This window comes from Mixophyes fleayi, chromosome 4 (assembly GCF_038048845.1).
Source record: "Mixophyes fleayi isolate aMixFle1 chromosome 4, aMixFle1.hap1, whole genome shotgun sequence".
Taxonomy (NCBI): Eukaryota; Metazoa; Chordata; class Amphibia; order Anura; family Limnodynastidae; genus Mixophyes; species Mixophyes fleayi.
This window is the reverse complement of record NC_134405.1, coordinates 84,153,762-84,170,512: the sequence shown is the minus strand read 5'-3', so window position 1 is coordinate 84,170,512 and position 16,751 is coordinate 84,153,762. Positions and strand designations below refer to the sequence as shown.

Below are 16,751 nucleotides of genomic sequence, written 5' to 3'. Positions count from 1 at the left end.
TAAGCCTGTTTTTTATTAAGCCATATATTGTATTTTTAGAAATAATATAGCCATATAATGTCCCTTTATGGCTGCCTGTCTCCTCTCTTCTCTGCAGCCATTGGTTCACTGGTAAAGCTGCAGTCCTTGGACCTGAGCGACAATGCCCTGGAAATCTTGTGTCCTGATATTGGGAGACTTAAGTCACTACGCCACTTACGACTGACAAACAATCGTCTGAAATTCCTTCCTCCAGGTAACACGCCACAGTTTATGTACTCACATAGGTTTCACATATATCTCACTGCGATAACTGAAAGCTTTTGTCTTGAGGTTCTGAGACCTGTCATATCTGGAAATGTTTGTCGCTGGGTATAGCTATTTTGTCTTTCTTGTAATATTGAGATATTTACAAGATGACATTAAATGAAAAGTTATTGAAAGGAAATGCTGTGTGGTTAATAGTGTAGCTGTCCAGGTACAGTCTTCCTTCCTGGCAGTTCTTTTAACTGATACTTTGTCATAAGGGGGGACTGATAGAGAGAGGCTTAACGTAATTGATTTGTACTAAAATGTACTTAATCTTTTCTTGGCATTTTGGGTTTAAACCACATAGCAGGTGCTTTTTGCATTAAATGACTGAACAATAGCAGGTGCTTAGTGAAATGAATATATTTTCAGGGAATGACAACGCACTATAGTGCCAGTATTAACATGCACATGTTGCCTACACAGTGTAGAGGCATCCTTGACCAATATTCATGAGCATGTAGCATGGGAGAACTATTGACATCACTAGTGGAATTGATAGACTGCATTCTCGTGGTCATTGGTTCAGCCTCTAAAATGAGATTGACAGTGTGTAGAAGATTGGTGCACTACAATTATAAGGTATGTCTGCAAAGCAGTACAGCTCCTAGCTCAGTGAGCCACTAGAGTCCAAGAATGCATGCACCATTGTTTGCATTGCCAGCCCAAGCTACTCGGCACATGGGGTGCGTGGACATCACCGCATGTCCGGCTGTGCACATTGCCAGCCATTACAGTAAGAATCTCCGCTTATTTTTTCCCCTCGCCCCATAGGAGGTGCGCAGAAAAATGAATGAAGATTCCTGCCATAACGTTGGCGCTATGCGTCTCCATCGACGTTTCAGAGATGCCTAGTGCTGAATTGAATACAATGGGGGGGGGGGGGAATTCATGTCTCCTGTTATTTATATACCTACCCTGGATCAACTCTTTTCTTCACCCAGCTGCATTATCCCTTGCACTCTGAGAGACCTAGGGGTATATTTGCTGCACTGCTGGTTTGAGAAAGAGGAGATGTGCCCTATAGCAGCCAGTCAGATTATAGCTTTCATTTTGTAAAACATACTAAACAAATGACAGCTAGAATCTGGTTGCTGTAAGGAACATCTCTTTTTCAAACCCGCAGTTTAGTAAATATACACCTAGGTCTCTCAGAGCGCAAGTAAGTACACTTGTAAGTGTTCAGAGCTTCCCCCTCTTTCTTATCTAGGGCAGCCAGAATCTCTCTTTTGTACTGGCCAAATCCAAAACTTAGAACCTTATTCTGAAAGGTCCCGGTGATGGGTGGGGATTTCGGCGCTAAAGCCAGCCAATATTGTATCATAGCAGTGCTACTGCAGAGGGGGTGGAGTTGAATTTTGCCAGGATAGAGAGTAAAGGGCAGCAGTTTTTCACATCTCTATCTGATAAAGAGGAATATTTAAACCGTTCTTATGTTTAGTGTATATATACTTCTTGAGAATATTATTCTGTTATTATTTGTTTGTATTTTAGTATGTCCATTGATGCAACAAGAAAATGAAATGAGTCAGGGTTTTTATTGTTTAAGTAATATGGGTTAATTAAAGTGGACATGAGCTTTAAAGTTTGGAGTCCAGCACTTAGATTGTACTAAATACAGTCCTTTTTATTAATGCTACTCGTGTGACATAACAATGATCTATATAGAGAGACTCTTTATTGCAAATGTCACGTTATGTATGGTTCTTCTTACACCGCTTCAGCTGCACGTGTCTCTATAAAACATGTACACCAGTATGTAACAGAAACTGAATTTTCATTACATTTTACTCCTATTGTAAAGCTCTGACTATGGAGTGTCTTTGGTGATATTGTCACTTACTCATTGTTTCTAGAAATTGGGAAGCTAAAAGAACTCCAGACTTTAGACCTTACCACAAACCATCTGGTCAGTTTACCGGAAAAGCTGCACCTGTGCCAGTCATTGCAGTACCTGACAGTGGATCGGAACTTTCTGTGCAGCATTCCACGCCACCTGTGCCAGTTAGCCAGTCTCAATGAGCTCTCCATGGCTGGTAACCGCCTGGCATCTCTGCCTTTGGGTGAGTATACTAGAGACAGACTGAAACCAGTTTTCTGACTACCTGCTTCAGCTATTTAAAGGACCTAAAATACATCAGCAATAGCAGACGATGAATATTGTAAATCTTTTGTCTGCAGCAACAAAAACCCAGACATAAACCACAAAGCACACACTTTACGCGTAATGCAAAGCACACTAAAGGCAAAGCTATTGCCTTGTAGAATTAAAGTAGTAGACCTGTGTGTTTATTAACTTCTAAAAGAAACCAGAACATTGAAAGAAAGCTATGGCCATAAGGGAAGCATTTTTGTTGTGCATATCAGACTTCCTGTCTTCATACCTATTGAAGGGCAGGGGAGGAGATGGATTAAATAAGAATAAGGTGATATGTTTTAATGACTTATTCAATATATGTCAGAAATGTAACAGAAAAAAAAACTCCATCAGACTCTTGATATTTTTGTCCCAGACATTTAACTTTGCGTAACATAATGATAATGATTCATCTGGTAGTTGTATGTAAAGTAGCTATATCACACCAGTTCCTAAATTCCCCACTTACTTTTTAGTAAAATAAAATGTTAGTCATTTTCCTAGCTTCAGCGTGCCTAGCTGACACAATCCTTGCTGCTCTGTCAAATTAAGAAGAAAAAAAGAGACCAGAGGACGAGTAAAGATTACTTGTTATTCCAATTGCCACACGTTTAGCCATCGGTATATAAAGCCAGTGAAAATCAATCTTACCTTTAGCTTTCTCAGACCGCTCCCACATTAGAATCTCTGGCCAAGCCACATGTGAGTTTGTTGGGTCACTATGAGGCTCTTCCGTATAGTAGCCGTGTCTGCCACGATGGGCTTACTGCAGACAAAGCAGCCAGGAAGCCCCTGAAGATTGGAGCATGGAAGTATAGTATATTTCTTTTATCAAAGCTGCCATGACACTTAATGCTAAAATAGTTTGGGTGGAGGACTCCCTTTTAAAGTTCTAGGGCCTGATTCATTAAGGATCTTAACTTAAGAAACTTCTCATTTAAGTCTCCTGGACAAAACCATGTTACAATGCAAGGGGTGAAAATTAGTATTCTGTTTTGCACATAAGTTAAATACTGACTGTTTTTTCATGCAGCACACAAATATCAACTTTAAATTTCAGTGTACAAATAAGCTATCAAGTATTTTGTGTGCTACATGAAAAAACAGTCGGTATTTAACTTGTGTGAAAAACAGAATACTAATTTGCACCCCTTGCATTGTAACATGGTTTTGTCCAGGAGAGTTAAATAAGAAGTTTCTTAAGTTAAGATCCTTAATGAATCAGGCCCCTAGTTTTTTTAAAACCTTTTTACACCATGATTATTGATTTTAAACTCTTGAAGACCAGGCACTAGCGCGAATTATAAGTAATAACTCCTTTATGCATCATTTTCCATGTATGAGACGTCTGAAGAAAATAAACCCAACTTTCTTTTTTTCTAGAAATCCTAGATAAAATATGATTGTGTCTGATAGCTCTGTATGTGTGAGGCCACAAACAGGCCTAATATTTGATATCTTTATCAGGACCGGTCATAAGTGCAGTCTACAATTAATTGGTCAGCCTGTGTGTAGAGTCATTGTCTGCCCACACTAACAGGACCCCATGGGATCTAACCAATCAACTGGCAGATCTGTCTAATTTGGGCACAAGCATGTGGCCACAATTATCCTGATGCTTGGCCCATGATTGACCAGCCATATACTAATAAACATAAGTGCAAGATGAAAGGAGAACTTGTAACAATCTCAGTCTCTGCATTGCCCTCTTCCTCTAGCTTGTAAGCTCTCCTGAGCTTTGCCATCTCTACCCTTTGTTCTTACATCTGCACCTTCTTGTCAACCTTGTGTGTCCCTGTTCTGTCCTTTATGTATACTTTGTTTACCCACTGTCCGGTGCTTCATTAAGGCATCCTACAAATATAATTATTATTATTATGATGGTATATTTATAAGGCACCACAGTGCTCCACAGGAGTATACTGTAGGGAAAAGAATACATACATAAAACAGACATACAAACAATGATTTTAATGCTTAAGTGGCTGCACTGGTGGTTCACTATTAAGCCTTTACAGTTTACTTTAATTTTAAACCAATCTGCCAAATGGATGTTTACAGCCCTCCACAATAGACGATACACCCCTTCGAGTTGCTGGTTATATGCATCGACTAAAGATGGTTGTCATTCACAGACCATACCTGTAGTGGACATTAGTAATCCCTTGCATATTACTAATAGATCTACTAGTGCTGGCAATGGCCTGTAGGGGGGTCTCATGAGTCTTTCGGGCCTCCCCTAACCTTGAAGAAAACAAAATTGTTTTTGGCACCATGGGTGACTCCAGTAAGACATAAGCAAAGTATAGACATTTGGTATCGCTGAATTTGGGAGAATTAGATGATTAAATCATCATCATCATTTATTTATATAGCGCCAGTAATTCCGCAGCGCTGCACAGAGAACTCACATCAGTCCCTGCCCCATTGGAGCTTAGTCTACATTCCCTAACACACACACACACACAGACTAGGGTCAATTTCTTGGTAGCCAATTAACCTACCAGTATGTTTTTGGAGTGTGGGAGGAAACCGGAGCACTCAGAGGAAATCCACTCAAACATGGGGAGAACATACAAACTCCTCACAGATAAGGCCATGGTCGGGAATTGAATGTTGTTTCTAAATGAATAGGGCTGTGTTTAGTTTTGAATTAAATATATCAAATACTTAATAGGAAGCCATAACGGTCTATATAATATTTTAGCAGAACCAAGGCATTGTAAGACCCAAACATCAGGTTTTAAAGTGTAATAACATTCCAGTTCTGAAGTTAGTTATGTTGCTTTAAAGTTGGGTATGTTTTCCTATGCTCTTCTGCCCCTTTACTGTCCTGACATGTGATTTTCTGACCCTTGAAGTGCAGGAGTTAATGCATGAGTAATCTTTATCACTACCTTCCAACCTGACTGGAATATCTATTGTACCACATCAATGTGCTCTTGGCAAGGTGCTGTCTCTATACAAACATTATTTAGTTTTGTCCTTTCTGCATAGTTAGCAGAAGTTTCTTTCCCATATTTGGACTTTGTGTAAGTTTGGCCATCACCGCTAGTCCAGTGCATAGCTCAATGTAAATCAGAAGCATTGCTCTCCAGACAATAGAGCTACAGCTGCCAGCATCTGAGCTGCGGTGATAGAAAAACATATTGGGCTGCGGCCAAGGGGCCAGCAGAGTGACAGCGTGCTGCAAGAGCAGGGAAATCTTCTCCATAGAGGATAAGCTGATAAAATGCATGTATGGTTTAACATTATTATAATATGACTGCTGGAACACTCGGGAGAGTGTTACATTCTGCCTGTGCCTTGTAGCTGCTGGGAAGGAATTGGACACTTCTGTCCTTCAGCCTCAAGGTAGTGGATGCACAGAGCATATTCCCAGGAGGGAAGGTAGTATAATCAATTGATATTATTAATGTTTCTGCTTGGCTGGGATTCATTGAACTTGTGGACCAGCAATAGGTAGACATGAAAACCAGGAATGTAAAAAATTCCACAACCTTCAAACTTTAATGATAATAATTAGGATAGGTCACAACCTCTATTAATGCCTCACTATATTAAAGAAAAACTTTTTTCTTTTTTTTCTTTTCATTACTCTCCTCCACTTTGAACACAAACAGACATTATGTGATGATTTTTTTTTTTTTCCAATTAGACGTGCATGGTTGAATGGAGATGTATTTGGAATTAAATTTGGCATGCATCTGCTTCTAGCATAATTATCTCTTTCGCTATGTGTAATTATTTGTTTTTGCAGTGTGTATGTATATATATGTATATATGTGTGTGTATATATATATATATATATATATATATATATATATAACAAGTTAACCCGTGCATGATAGTCATGCATTCTAGTCAAATCAAGCTACTTAAGGTCTTAAAAAGGTTCTTGTCATGCATTTGGGCCTAGCCCAGGCCTCCTCAGGGGAAGAGCGTTACTTCCCGACGCAAGCGCCCTTTTTAATGTGTGTTTATGAGGTAAAATTACCTCACGAAAATGAGTTTGACCCCCTCAACTTGTAAATTTAGCCTTTGCTACCCCTCCCATGGAGGGAAGGGAGGATGATGGAGGTTAACTGACTTCACTATTCTAATTTTATTGTCAAATAATGTCAGTATACCAAATTTCAGGTCAATTGGATGAGCCCTTTCTGAGAAAATAGTTTTTTCCACACACACACTAACACACGCCGCTAGGCTTTTACTTTTATATATTAGATAATGCTAAGAATTTAGCAGGTCAGTGTATAACGCCACCCAGCAGGTGGCGCTGCAGCTTGTTGTTTTTTTTTTCACACACAGACTACCACACGCCACTAGGCTTATATATATTAGATATATATATATACATATATCCAAATATATATCCACATATCCACAAGCAGACACAATCGGCACTCTACTTAATAATCCGGTTATAAATACATAAAATGAAAATGTATAGTAAAGTACATGAATAAAAAACACTCCACATGTACAGGTGGCTGCCTCACTCCCAATAAACCGGGTGGCAAGTCCAGATGTATCAAAACAAAATACAGAACAAGAGATGGGCGCCTAATAGTGTGTTGTTTCCAAGTAATAGTCCTACATGTGTACCAAATATACGAAGGAACATGCTTACATCAGCAGGTTAATTATGCAGGTCAGATACAGTGTATTCCTTAGATGTATGGACTCATCTCATGAATCGGGGAAACAGAAATATCACACATAGTGTAATAACGTAATGAATTATAACCAATGTGGATCCCACCACCACACTGCACACTCCAGTTGTGAGTAGGCGTACCAGAAATATAAAAAGAGACACAGATAAGCCTATCTTTTTGCTTGTTCTTTATTAAGATCCCTCTGCACTTGTGGGTAAAGCAGAATCCACATATGGTGTAGTATATTCTAACACAGCTTTATTACTCAAAAAAATCACACTCACATTTAAACAAGTAAAATAGGCTTGTATATTGATAGTATAGTAAAAGTATCACAGTCCTAATGACAGCAGTAAACATAGGCTTATCTGTAGGTCAGAGGATTGTTTTGTGGACTATATACATGCTATAACAGGATATCTGTATGATCGTGGTAACGCTGTAACACTGGAGGAAATTTATATATCATTTTTCAGACTTGGGAAGATCACGGGAGCTGCAGTATGTCTATGTGGATAACAATATTCAGCTAAAGGGCCTTCCCTCCTTTCTCTACAACAAAGTGATTGGCTGCAGTGGGTAAGTTCCTCCAATGTCTATGCAATCTAACTGTCCTGTAACAAACCACTGACTGAACTAACAGATTAGGTAATACAGGTATGCTCCTCCCACTTCTATTTCATGGTAAATATCCAAGTATATCATCTTATGACATTAACTTATTTGCCTATACGTTTAAGGGATGTGAAAGTGGAATGCCACTTTAAGGGACTGTTGTGCGCTTAAAAGTGCAAAATTGTATGACTAACCTATGTGTCTTTGTTGTGCTTCAATGTAGTAGTGATTTCCTGTTTAGAACTCTACTAACTCTGCCTGCAGTGGAAAATAGTGATCATATTCTGGCCCGCATCCAAAGAGTTTGGAGTTACTACCCGCTAAGAGCTTGACTTAAATTTTTTTTTTCTCTTTTAAAGGCTAGAGTTAGCTTCATAAAAATCTAGATGTCTTTTGTAAGTGAATTCCTGGAAACAGACACCTTGTGATGTTATGTTAACAGTTTCCTTCCTTACATCCCTCACAGCTGTGGCTCCCCTCTTCCCATAGCTGAAACAAAGCTGCTTTCTTTCTCCTCCGGGCCGCTCAGCGTCCATCTCCCAGTCGAGGTGAAGTCTATTGGTTTGCCGGCTGATTCTGTGTTGCCTCTACAAGAGCTGGCACTGCGTTCTCTCCATGCAGCTTTCTGCTCCTACTTACCAGGTGAAACTGGTATTTCTACACAGAGTTTTCTGAGATTGGGTGAAGTGTTCCATACCTCTCTTCCCTAAGTACCCCATCTGTGTCGCACATTGGCAGGGGTCATCCTCTTATAGGTGAGGGAGGGGAGGGGCTGTGATTCTTCTGTGCTGGAGGAGAGATACTGCAAAGGATGAGAGGGGTGTACTGTTTGTGGCACATGATAGAACTGCATCCATGGCAATGTAATACACTCTTCATGACCTTGCATGTTCAGTATGAAGGATGGGAGAAGACCTTCAGCAGTAAAGTCTCCTCTCCTGCAGCTTTCTATTGGTGCTGTTCAGCAACTACTCCAAGGTAACAGTGAAGGATCTCATGATTGACCCACAGCAATGCGCTACACAGAAGGTATACTTAGGAGAAAAGACAGGTGAAAGAAAGGGGTTATCCCAAGTAGGCAACCCCTTTCATTATACACTGGAGGCTTCATTAATGAGCTCTTGTAGGGTGGGGGGGTTTTTCAAATTAATGTGAATTAACCAATTTGTCTTTTGTTTGTTTTTTTTAGATTTAAGCTGTCTGTCCTACATATCATTACCCAGAAGTCTCTTGGAGCTACTGCAGTGCCCCCTAGGACACTGCCATCGCTGCAGTCAGTCCATGTTTACTATTGTTTATCCAAAGCTCTTTCCTCTGAGAGAGACCCCTATGGCTGGGCTTCATCAAGGGTAATTCTTCAGTTAATGAAGTGGGACCTTATGTCCTGGGCTTGGATTCAAAGGTAGTTCATTGAGTGCATATTGGTTGAAGGATGGACAACCAAGAGTTATAGTAAATGGAGTGCATTCTGTAAAGGTTACCAGTGGATCACCTCTAGGATCTGTACTTAGATTGGTCCTTTAAGTAGATGTGATTACTGATCTGCATATATTAGAATAATGGTCCAGAGTGTGGAAAGTACAGTTTAATGAAACTCAATATCATGCACTTATGCCTCAAAAATCCAAAGGCTGAATACATTATTACTGAGCAAGGAGATGAATGTAGGAGTGACTAAAAGGCAGACAATATAGCAAAGTGTTGTGAAAGACCAGTTAGAGAATAGGGTAGTATAGTAGGAGGAATCGGTAACTGAAATAAAGAGTTGGAGATGCCACTATATAGCTCACTGGTAAGATTTCGCCTAGAATACTGTGCCTTGTTCTGGAGGCCATATATTCAGAAGGACATATATATAAATTAGAGATCTGCAAAAAAAGGACTACTAAAATGGTCCATCATCTACATATAAAACACATCAGGGAAGAAATGATATGCATAGATTGGAGCAGAGAAAGAATATGATATAAGGCTTCAAATCTAGATTTTAACTACGTGCAGGAGGGAAAGTATTTGACACAGGAAAATGAGTAGAAAAAGAGGACATGCACTAAAACTAGAGGGTAGCAGGTTTAGGAGAAAAGGAAGAAGTACTTTATAAAAATGGGCAGACTGGTTTTTATCTGCTGTCAAGTTCTATGTTTCGAAGAGTGTTCTGTGGTTAGTATGAGAGGGAGAGTATAGGAGAATATATGTGAGGGAAATGAGTTTGCATTGAGCACAAGTAAGAGATTACTGGCTGTGGTTTCCTGATCTAAAAACAAAGGAGTAAAGGAGCTGTATAACTGAATTACAGCAGTAAAGGTTATAAGGAGTGTGTTTCAATGAGAGATCTGGGGGAGATGGAGATTTAGAAGATATATGGGGTGTGTATGATTGAGATTATATAGAGAACTTGTTTTAGGCATTGTGTATCAATGAATGACGATATAGATTATAGCTGTAGACGTTGTATGGAGTGTTTATCAATAAGAGATGATCTGGGAAGGAGTTATGTAGAGCCTTAGACGTTATAGTGAGTGTTTCAGTAAGACCTTATATACAAGGGGTTACATAATGCTAGTTTGTGGACAGACCCTTCTTACTGAAACCTCATTGTAGCAATAAATCGGGGGAACCTCCCTGGTACTGGGAGCTGGATCGCACCGAAGTCTGTGCATTGTGGCTGCATTGATAGATCAGTCTCCAGCGCTGCAAGCTAATTGACAGTGGGAGGGTGCATGTCTATTTTTGGAAAGCACCTTTGAGACAAATAAATTGGAGAAATAATGACACATGAATCAATGATGAGTTAAATGGAAAGATTAGAAATAACCAGTTCAGTCATATAAAGTTATTATATTGAGTTTTAACAGGCACATTTATTTATGTAGCATATTCTGTAGTGCTGTACAATTTGGAGCAAAAACAATACTAGGTACAGACAGAGAGGTAAGATGGCCCTGCTCACAAGCTTGCATCTATAGGATGGGATAAGTAATAGATACAAGCAGCAGAAGTAGCACTTGCAGTAGAGGCATATAGGATCTGTATTTTAGATAAGAGGATCTGTTAACTATAATTCAATTACAGGGTATTTGTGAAAAGCTGAAGCTGAATAATTGTTTTCCAGGTTGCAATGCTGCTTCTTACACGTTCCTTACCTTTCGTTCCAGGAGAACAGCTGTCAGTTTTGTGGCTTACTGCTGCTCTACCCAGTGTCTCCAGACGTTCGACCTTCTGAGTTGATAAATATTTCACTGCCAATATTGGACTATTCTTACACCATCCTCTGAAATTAAAAACAACCAGCAATGATGTCTCCTGGGTTTGCAGATTAGTATATGAGCAGTTGGGGGGGGCGGGGGGGGGTCACAGTCTGCCCGTATTGACTTCATCTACGTTGCCATCTCTTCCTGTCATGTCACTTTTCCTGCAGGTTACTCCATAAAGGCTTTCTTCTCCATTGTGTGTTTACAGATAATTCATGCATACCAAAGGGAGGTGGAACTAGTATCCAAAATACTTTTACTAGAATTTAAATCTTTGTACCATGAGTAGCTTTAACCATATGAGATCACATATATAGTGTTTATTTGGAGTTGGTAATATAATTTTAATAAATGGGCCAGAGTGACTATATATACTTACTCATTTTTTATTTTTTTTTAATAATATGAAATGTGACTTTGAAAGTCCAGTTTCTAAAGTTTAAAATAAAGATACTTAAAGAAATAAAAAAAACCCTACCATGCAGAAACCATATGTTAATAATCAGTGGGCATGGTCCTTTCCTTGTCTTGTGTTTGGCACTCATTTAGTGTACATAAAAGACACATATCTAGTGACCCAACCAAAGACACACCAACACATTCTCTCTGGTATGCACTGCTTCACCCCAAAGCCTTCTCCTGGGCCTGTCTACCAGGACAAGCCTAGCCGCAGCCTGTCTGTCTGACAATAACACAAGTCACAGGAGAGTCTTTACGGAGTTGCCAAAAGAAAAGACCTTACATGACTTACATTGTGGATATGACTGCTCTGTTTCTATACGGAACTGAACAATTCTAATGATTGTGCTGCAGGCCTGTTTATTAGTGAGTATTGAGGTGACCTTTGAATCCTCAGACAGTAACAGTGGTGCTTCGTCAGGACTGAATATCTCAGATTTTCAAACTTGCCTTTTATCCATTTCACTGCCAGAAATCAGAGCAAATCCATTATAAATTATAACTACTGAGGGGGAAGGGAACTGTTATCTGTGGACACATATAATCACATCTGCCATAGGTTTTACCTGGAAATAGCTGCAGATGTTTCTTGGATCTCATGTTCCAACAGCAAATCTCAAGACTGCATGCTTAGAGAACACCAGGGCTGCTGACCAGGCAGACCTATTCAAGGCACGGGAATAGATCATCACTTCTTATGACCTCATCTCGGCAACTTCCCAACAATACGTGGACTGAAATAAAGCTGCTTTTTATGTGAACGTTAAGCGTGTTCAGTTAGTGGAAGTACACAAGGATTTTAATATGTAAAAGATGAAAAGGCTTACAGCCATATCTTACTTTTGTTTATAAGTTCATAAAATGACTTGTTATCCACATTTTGCTGCCTTATGGCTGAGAAACATTTGAAAGAGCTTCTCTGTAGTATCAATGGTTAACTATTAAGCAGATGGCAGTCACAAAGTAATAAAAAAAACAAAGTAGTGGTGACAGCTTGTTAGCTTATTTTATGAAGAGTAGGGAAGGGATATGGGATGTTCGAGCCCAGACTACAATATTTTTTATTTTATTTTTTTCAAACTGCAGCTCACAAGTAGATAGGTTAGAAATACATTTCATATATAATTATTCTTGCAGAAGAAAGCTGCCGAAATGTAATGGTAATTTGTTTCTCATCTAATTAGCAATTGGGGGATTTTTTTTAAAAAAAATTTGTGTGGCCTTGTATTTTCATGTACTGGCAGAGCTGACAAAAACTTTCAAATAAACACAAACATCTAGTACTATGAGATGATTAAAAAAAGGTGTTTTCATCCTGGTCTCACACACTTAATGAGCAAGTAGAGCCACTCTTTGGCATTTACACAGTCTTTGGCATTTATATTTACCAAAGGCTGCATTTTAGTGATCTGAACAATCTAATATATATAAGCCTAGCAGCGTGTGTGTGTGTGTGTGTGTGTGTGTGTGTGTGTGTGTGTGTGTGTGGAAAAAACTATTTTCTCAGAAAGGGCTCATCCAATTGACCTGAAATTTGGTATACTGACATTATTTGACCAAAAAATTATAATAGTGAAGTCAGTTAACTTCCATCATCCTCCCTTCCCCCCCGTGGGAGGGGTAGTAAAGGCTAAATTTACGAGTTGAGGTCTCAAACTCTTGACCGTGTGGGTATTTATTTACCAGAGCCTGTGTTTGGTCATGGACAATTGTATGTCGCATTTTCACGAGTACGGAGAAGCAGTAATGTGAAAGTGCAGGTTATGAATACTGCCCTTCAAGGAAGACTGATTGAGCACAGCGATAAGGTGTTTAGCAGAAACGTGTATCGAGAGGTTTTAGAACAGTAAGACGATGGAGATTAAAGATGTGGAGATGAAGATGAAGGATGAGGTGATGGAGAAGAATGATGAGGTGGTGATGTGGACAAAACCACGTTAAAAAAAGGGCGCTTACATCGGGAAGTAATGCTCTTCCCCTGAGGAGGCCTGGCCTAGCCCCAAATGCATGACAAGAACCTTTTTAACACCTTAAGTAGCTTGATTTGACTAGAATGTATGAGTATCATGCACGGGTTAACTTGTATAAATACAATAACTGATCCTATATTCACAAAATATGTCCGTCATGCTGTCTGTTATTCCACTGTAGCAAGTTGCCATATTAGGAGGGAGGTGCACCTCTAAGTAAACAAGCGGTGACTGACGGCTAAGCAGACTTGCTTTACAGAAATGTACAGTGTGGCAGGAGCAATGGTGTCACAGTAACTCTGCGAGATCCAGGGTTTCGATTGCTCCCTGTGCAAACAATGTTGCTATGAAATCCCTTTCATTGCTGGGACAGTAGAGTCTATGTTCCTAGCAGTGAAAGGGATTTTGAGCAAAGGAGAAACTTTCTGCTAAAATGGAACTTGTTATTGAGTGAGCCAAATCAGGTGACCAGTCGCAGTGGGATAGATGAGCCGGGTCCATGAAACAGGCAGGGGTGGGAGTAGCTTTGAAACCATCCGACTAAACAAAAAAAAATTGTAGATCTACCCCTGACCAAATCCCATAGCGGCATGGGGGGAGGTGGGAGCATAAGTTATCTGTTACAGAAGTGGGGAAGTAAATCTAACAGAGCCGCAGTGGAATATTATATTACTACTGGTATTTTACCTTTCACAACTGAAAATGTCCATTTTGGGGTTTAGTGGTCATTCAATTAGTAAACTGCATCTATGGATGTAGCCATTTTATGGGATGAGCTAATATTCATGGGAATGTAGCTTATCCATTGACCCATGAATATGTCAGGCCAATTAAATATCATAAATTGTCTCCGGGATTGTGCCTCTTTTGTCCATTACAGTGCATGAAATAGGCCACAATCCTATAGTTTTAGTAGCAGATAATATATTAATGTATATGTTCAGCATACAAGCTCACTAAGGCTCATCCACGAACTGCAAAAGTGTGAAATTGCAGCACAAATGCTCTGTCATCTCATGTGCCTAGTTTTTCCTGATTGCATCCAGTTATACAGGAGAGTGCATGGAGTTATAGAACAGGGTGGGGGGTGAAGACTTTGCATCAATCGATGTGAAGAGTTGTGCTGTATAAGAGCGTTCACTACTAAGTGCATCTTATTGATGTGCACAAACAAGATTTCATTTTGCAGTACAAATCTACCATTTAAGACCAGGCCGTACCCTTTTACAGAAAGCCACACCACTTTTGGGTGCCAAAAATAGACACTGTCCCTCACAAATCCGGACAGTGTCCGGTATGATATATTACTAACGAGTCTGTGTATCTTTGAGTGAATATGCAGGTTAGGCAAGGAGCAGTTATTTAGATATATACTAGACAGGGACACATATAAACAGTAGTTCAACTCCCCTCCTGTGTAAATGCAATACAATTCTATAATTCTCTGATTAGACTTTTCTCTTTCCTGCCATTGGGGGACACTGCGAGACATTGGGGTGTAGTAGTGGGCTCAGGAGTCTTGTCACTTTAACTGTAAAGTCTTTGGACTTCTCCCCTGCTATGCCCCTCCTCTCCAGAGAGATCCTCAGTTTTTTTTAAGTGACTTGGAGTTAGGTCACTGAAGTATAGGCTCCTGCCTATACCTGTTTAGTTATAGGTTTAGTATACAACCTCCTTTTTGTCATCCTGTCGAGCCTTGGGACCTCAATCTGGTTCTTTGTGCTCTTTCTAAACCTCCATTTGAACCTTTACAGTCTATTGACTTACGGTATCTTACGTGGAAGACGGTATTTTTGTTGGCTATAGCTTCAGCTCGTAGAGTGTCTGAGCTCGGGGCACTTCGCTGTGACCCTCCCTTTCTTATTTTTCATGCTGATAGGGAGGTCCTTCGTACCAAGCCATCTTTTGTTCCTAAGGTGGTTTCCAGGTTCCACCTAAATCAGGAAATTGTTGTCCCTGCGTTCCAACCAAAGAAAGACTCTTCAGAAGGGTCTATGCAGTACTTGGATATGGTACGAGCTCTACAAAGTTATGTAGACCGTATATCTCTGGTCAGAAAAACCAGAGATCTTTTTATTTTACATGACGCCAATAAAAGAGGTTGGCCTGCTTCAAAGCAGTCAATTGCTCGGTGGATCACGTACACGATTCGTGAGGCTTACATTTCAGCTTCTCTAGCCATTCCGCAGAACTTAAGGGCACATTCTACTAGGGCAGTGGGTGCCTCCTGGGCGGCTAGACACGGGGCTTCGGCGGAACAGTTGTGTAGAGCGGCGACTTGGTCTTCCGTCCACACATTTACTAAATTTTATAGATTTCAAGGCTTTGCATCGGCTGATGCAAGCTTTGGTCGCAGGATTATGCGTGCAACTGGTCCAGAGCATTCCCACCCTTGAGGAAGCTTTAGTATATCCCCAAAGTCTCGCAGTGTCCCCCAATGGCAGGAAAGAGAAAATAAAATTTTTACTCACTGTAAAAACCATTTCTCTGACTCTATTGGGGGACACTGCGCACCCTCCCTTGCTCTGTATATAGTTCTGTGTGTGAAATATGGTTCTTTATAATTTAAGACCTGTCCAGGTTATATGGCCTCCTTTACGTTCACTCTTGGTTATTCAAAACTGAGGATCTCTCGGGAGAGGAGGGGCATAGCAGGGGAGGAGTCCAAAGCCTTTACAGTTAAAGTGACAAGACTCCTGAGCCCACTACTACACCCCAATGTCTCGCAGTGTCCCCCAATGGAGTCAGAGAAATGTATTTTACGGTGAGTAAAAATCTTATTTTTAGGGGCATTCAGCAGTGCCAATTTGCAAAATTTCAGGTATATTACTATAGATAGAACTACTTGACCACAGATTGGTCAATCATTTAGACAGGAATTAGTCATTTATTTTGCTAATTAAGGGATATCTTTAAAATCAGATGTGTACGGGGGTCTAGATATTTGTTGTCTACAAACGTTCCATGCAGTAGGATTTGACTTTCAAAGTACATTTTCAAAAGAGTGAAAAATGAAAATGTGTGCTCCTCATTGACTTACTGAATCCCTTATTTAATTTTAGGGGCCCCAAGGCACACCACCCCCCCTTCTTTAAATCCCTTGTATAGGAATCTCAGCGTCTCCCCTGGAACATGCTGTGAATATGACTTCCAGTCTGGGCATTGGCCCAAAAACCCACAGAGACAGACCTAGTGGTAACTTTAATTGAATATCGATTGAATTCCTGCCATCAATCTGTTTTTACTCTAGCTGCTCAGCTACGTGTATATCCATCCTGGATGATGGAAATGATATATAAGCCTAAAAAGCCTTCACTGGTTGGACCTACTCACAAGGAGAGGACGAGGAGAGACTTTCATCAGCTCTTTC

General features: G+C 40.1%; 1 protein-coding gene across 2 annotated transcripts in view; it reads left to right on the top strand.

Moving 5' to 3' along the window:
• LRRC28 (leucine rich repeat containing 28) overlaps positions 1 to 12,172 on the top strand; it is a 29,402-nt gene extending 17,230 nt beyond the window's left edge. For both annotated transcript variants that reach the window (XM_075207693.1, XM_075207694.1), the window contains exons 5-10: positions 98 to 235; positions 2,145 to 2,351; positions 7,563 to 7,665; positions 8,168 to 8,343; positions 8,891 to 9,050; positions 10,857 to 12,172. In XM_075207693.1, the coding sequence (XP_075063794.1) occupies positions 98 to 235; positions 2,145 to 2,351; positions 7,563 to 7,665; positions 8,168 to 8,343; positions 8,891 to 9,050; positions 10,857 to 10,929 (857 nt within the window). In that variant the 3' untranslated portion in view covers positions 10,930 to 12,172. The remainder of the gene's footprint in view (positions 1 to 97; positions 236 to 2,144; positions 2,352 to 7,562; positions 7,666 to 8,167; positions 8,344 to 8,890; positions 9,051 to 10,856) is intronic.
• The last annotated feature ends 4,579 nt before the right edge of the window (positions 12,173 to 16,751 follow it).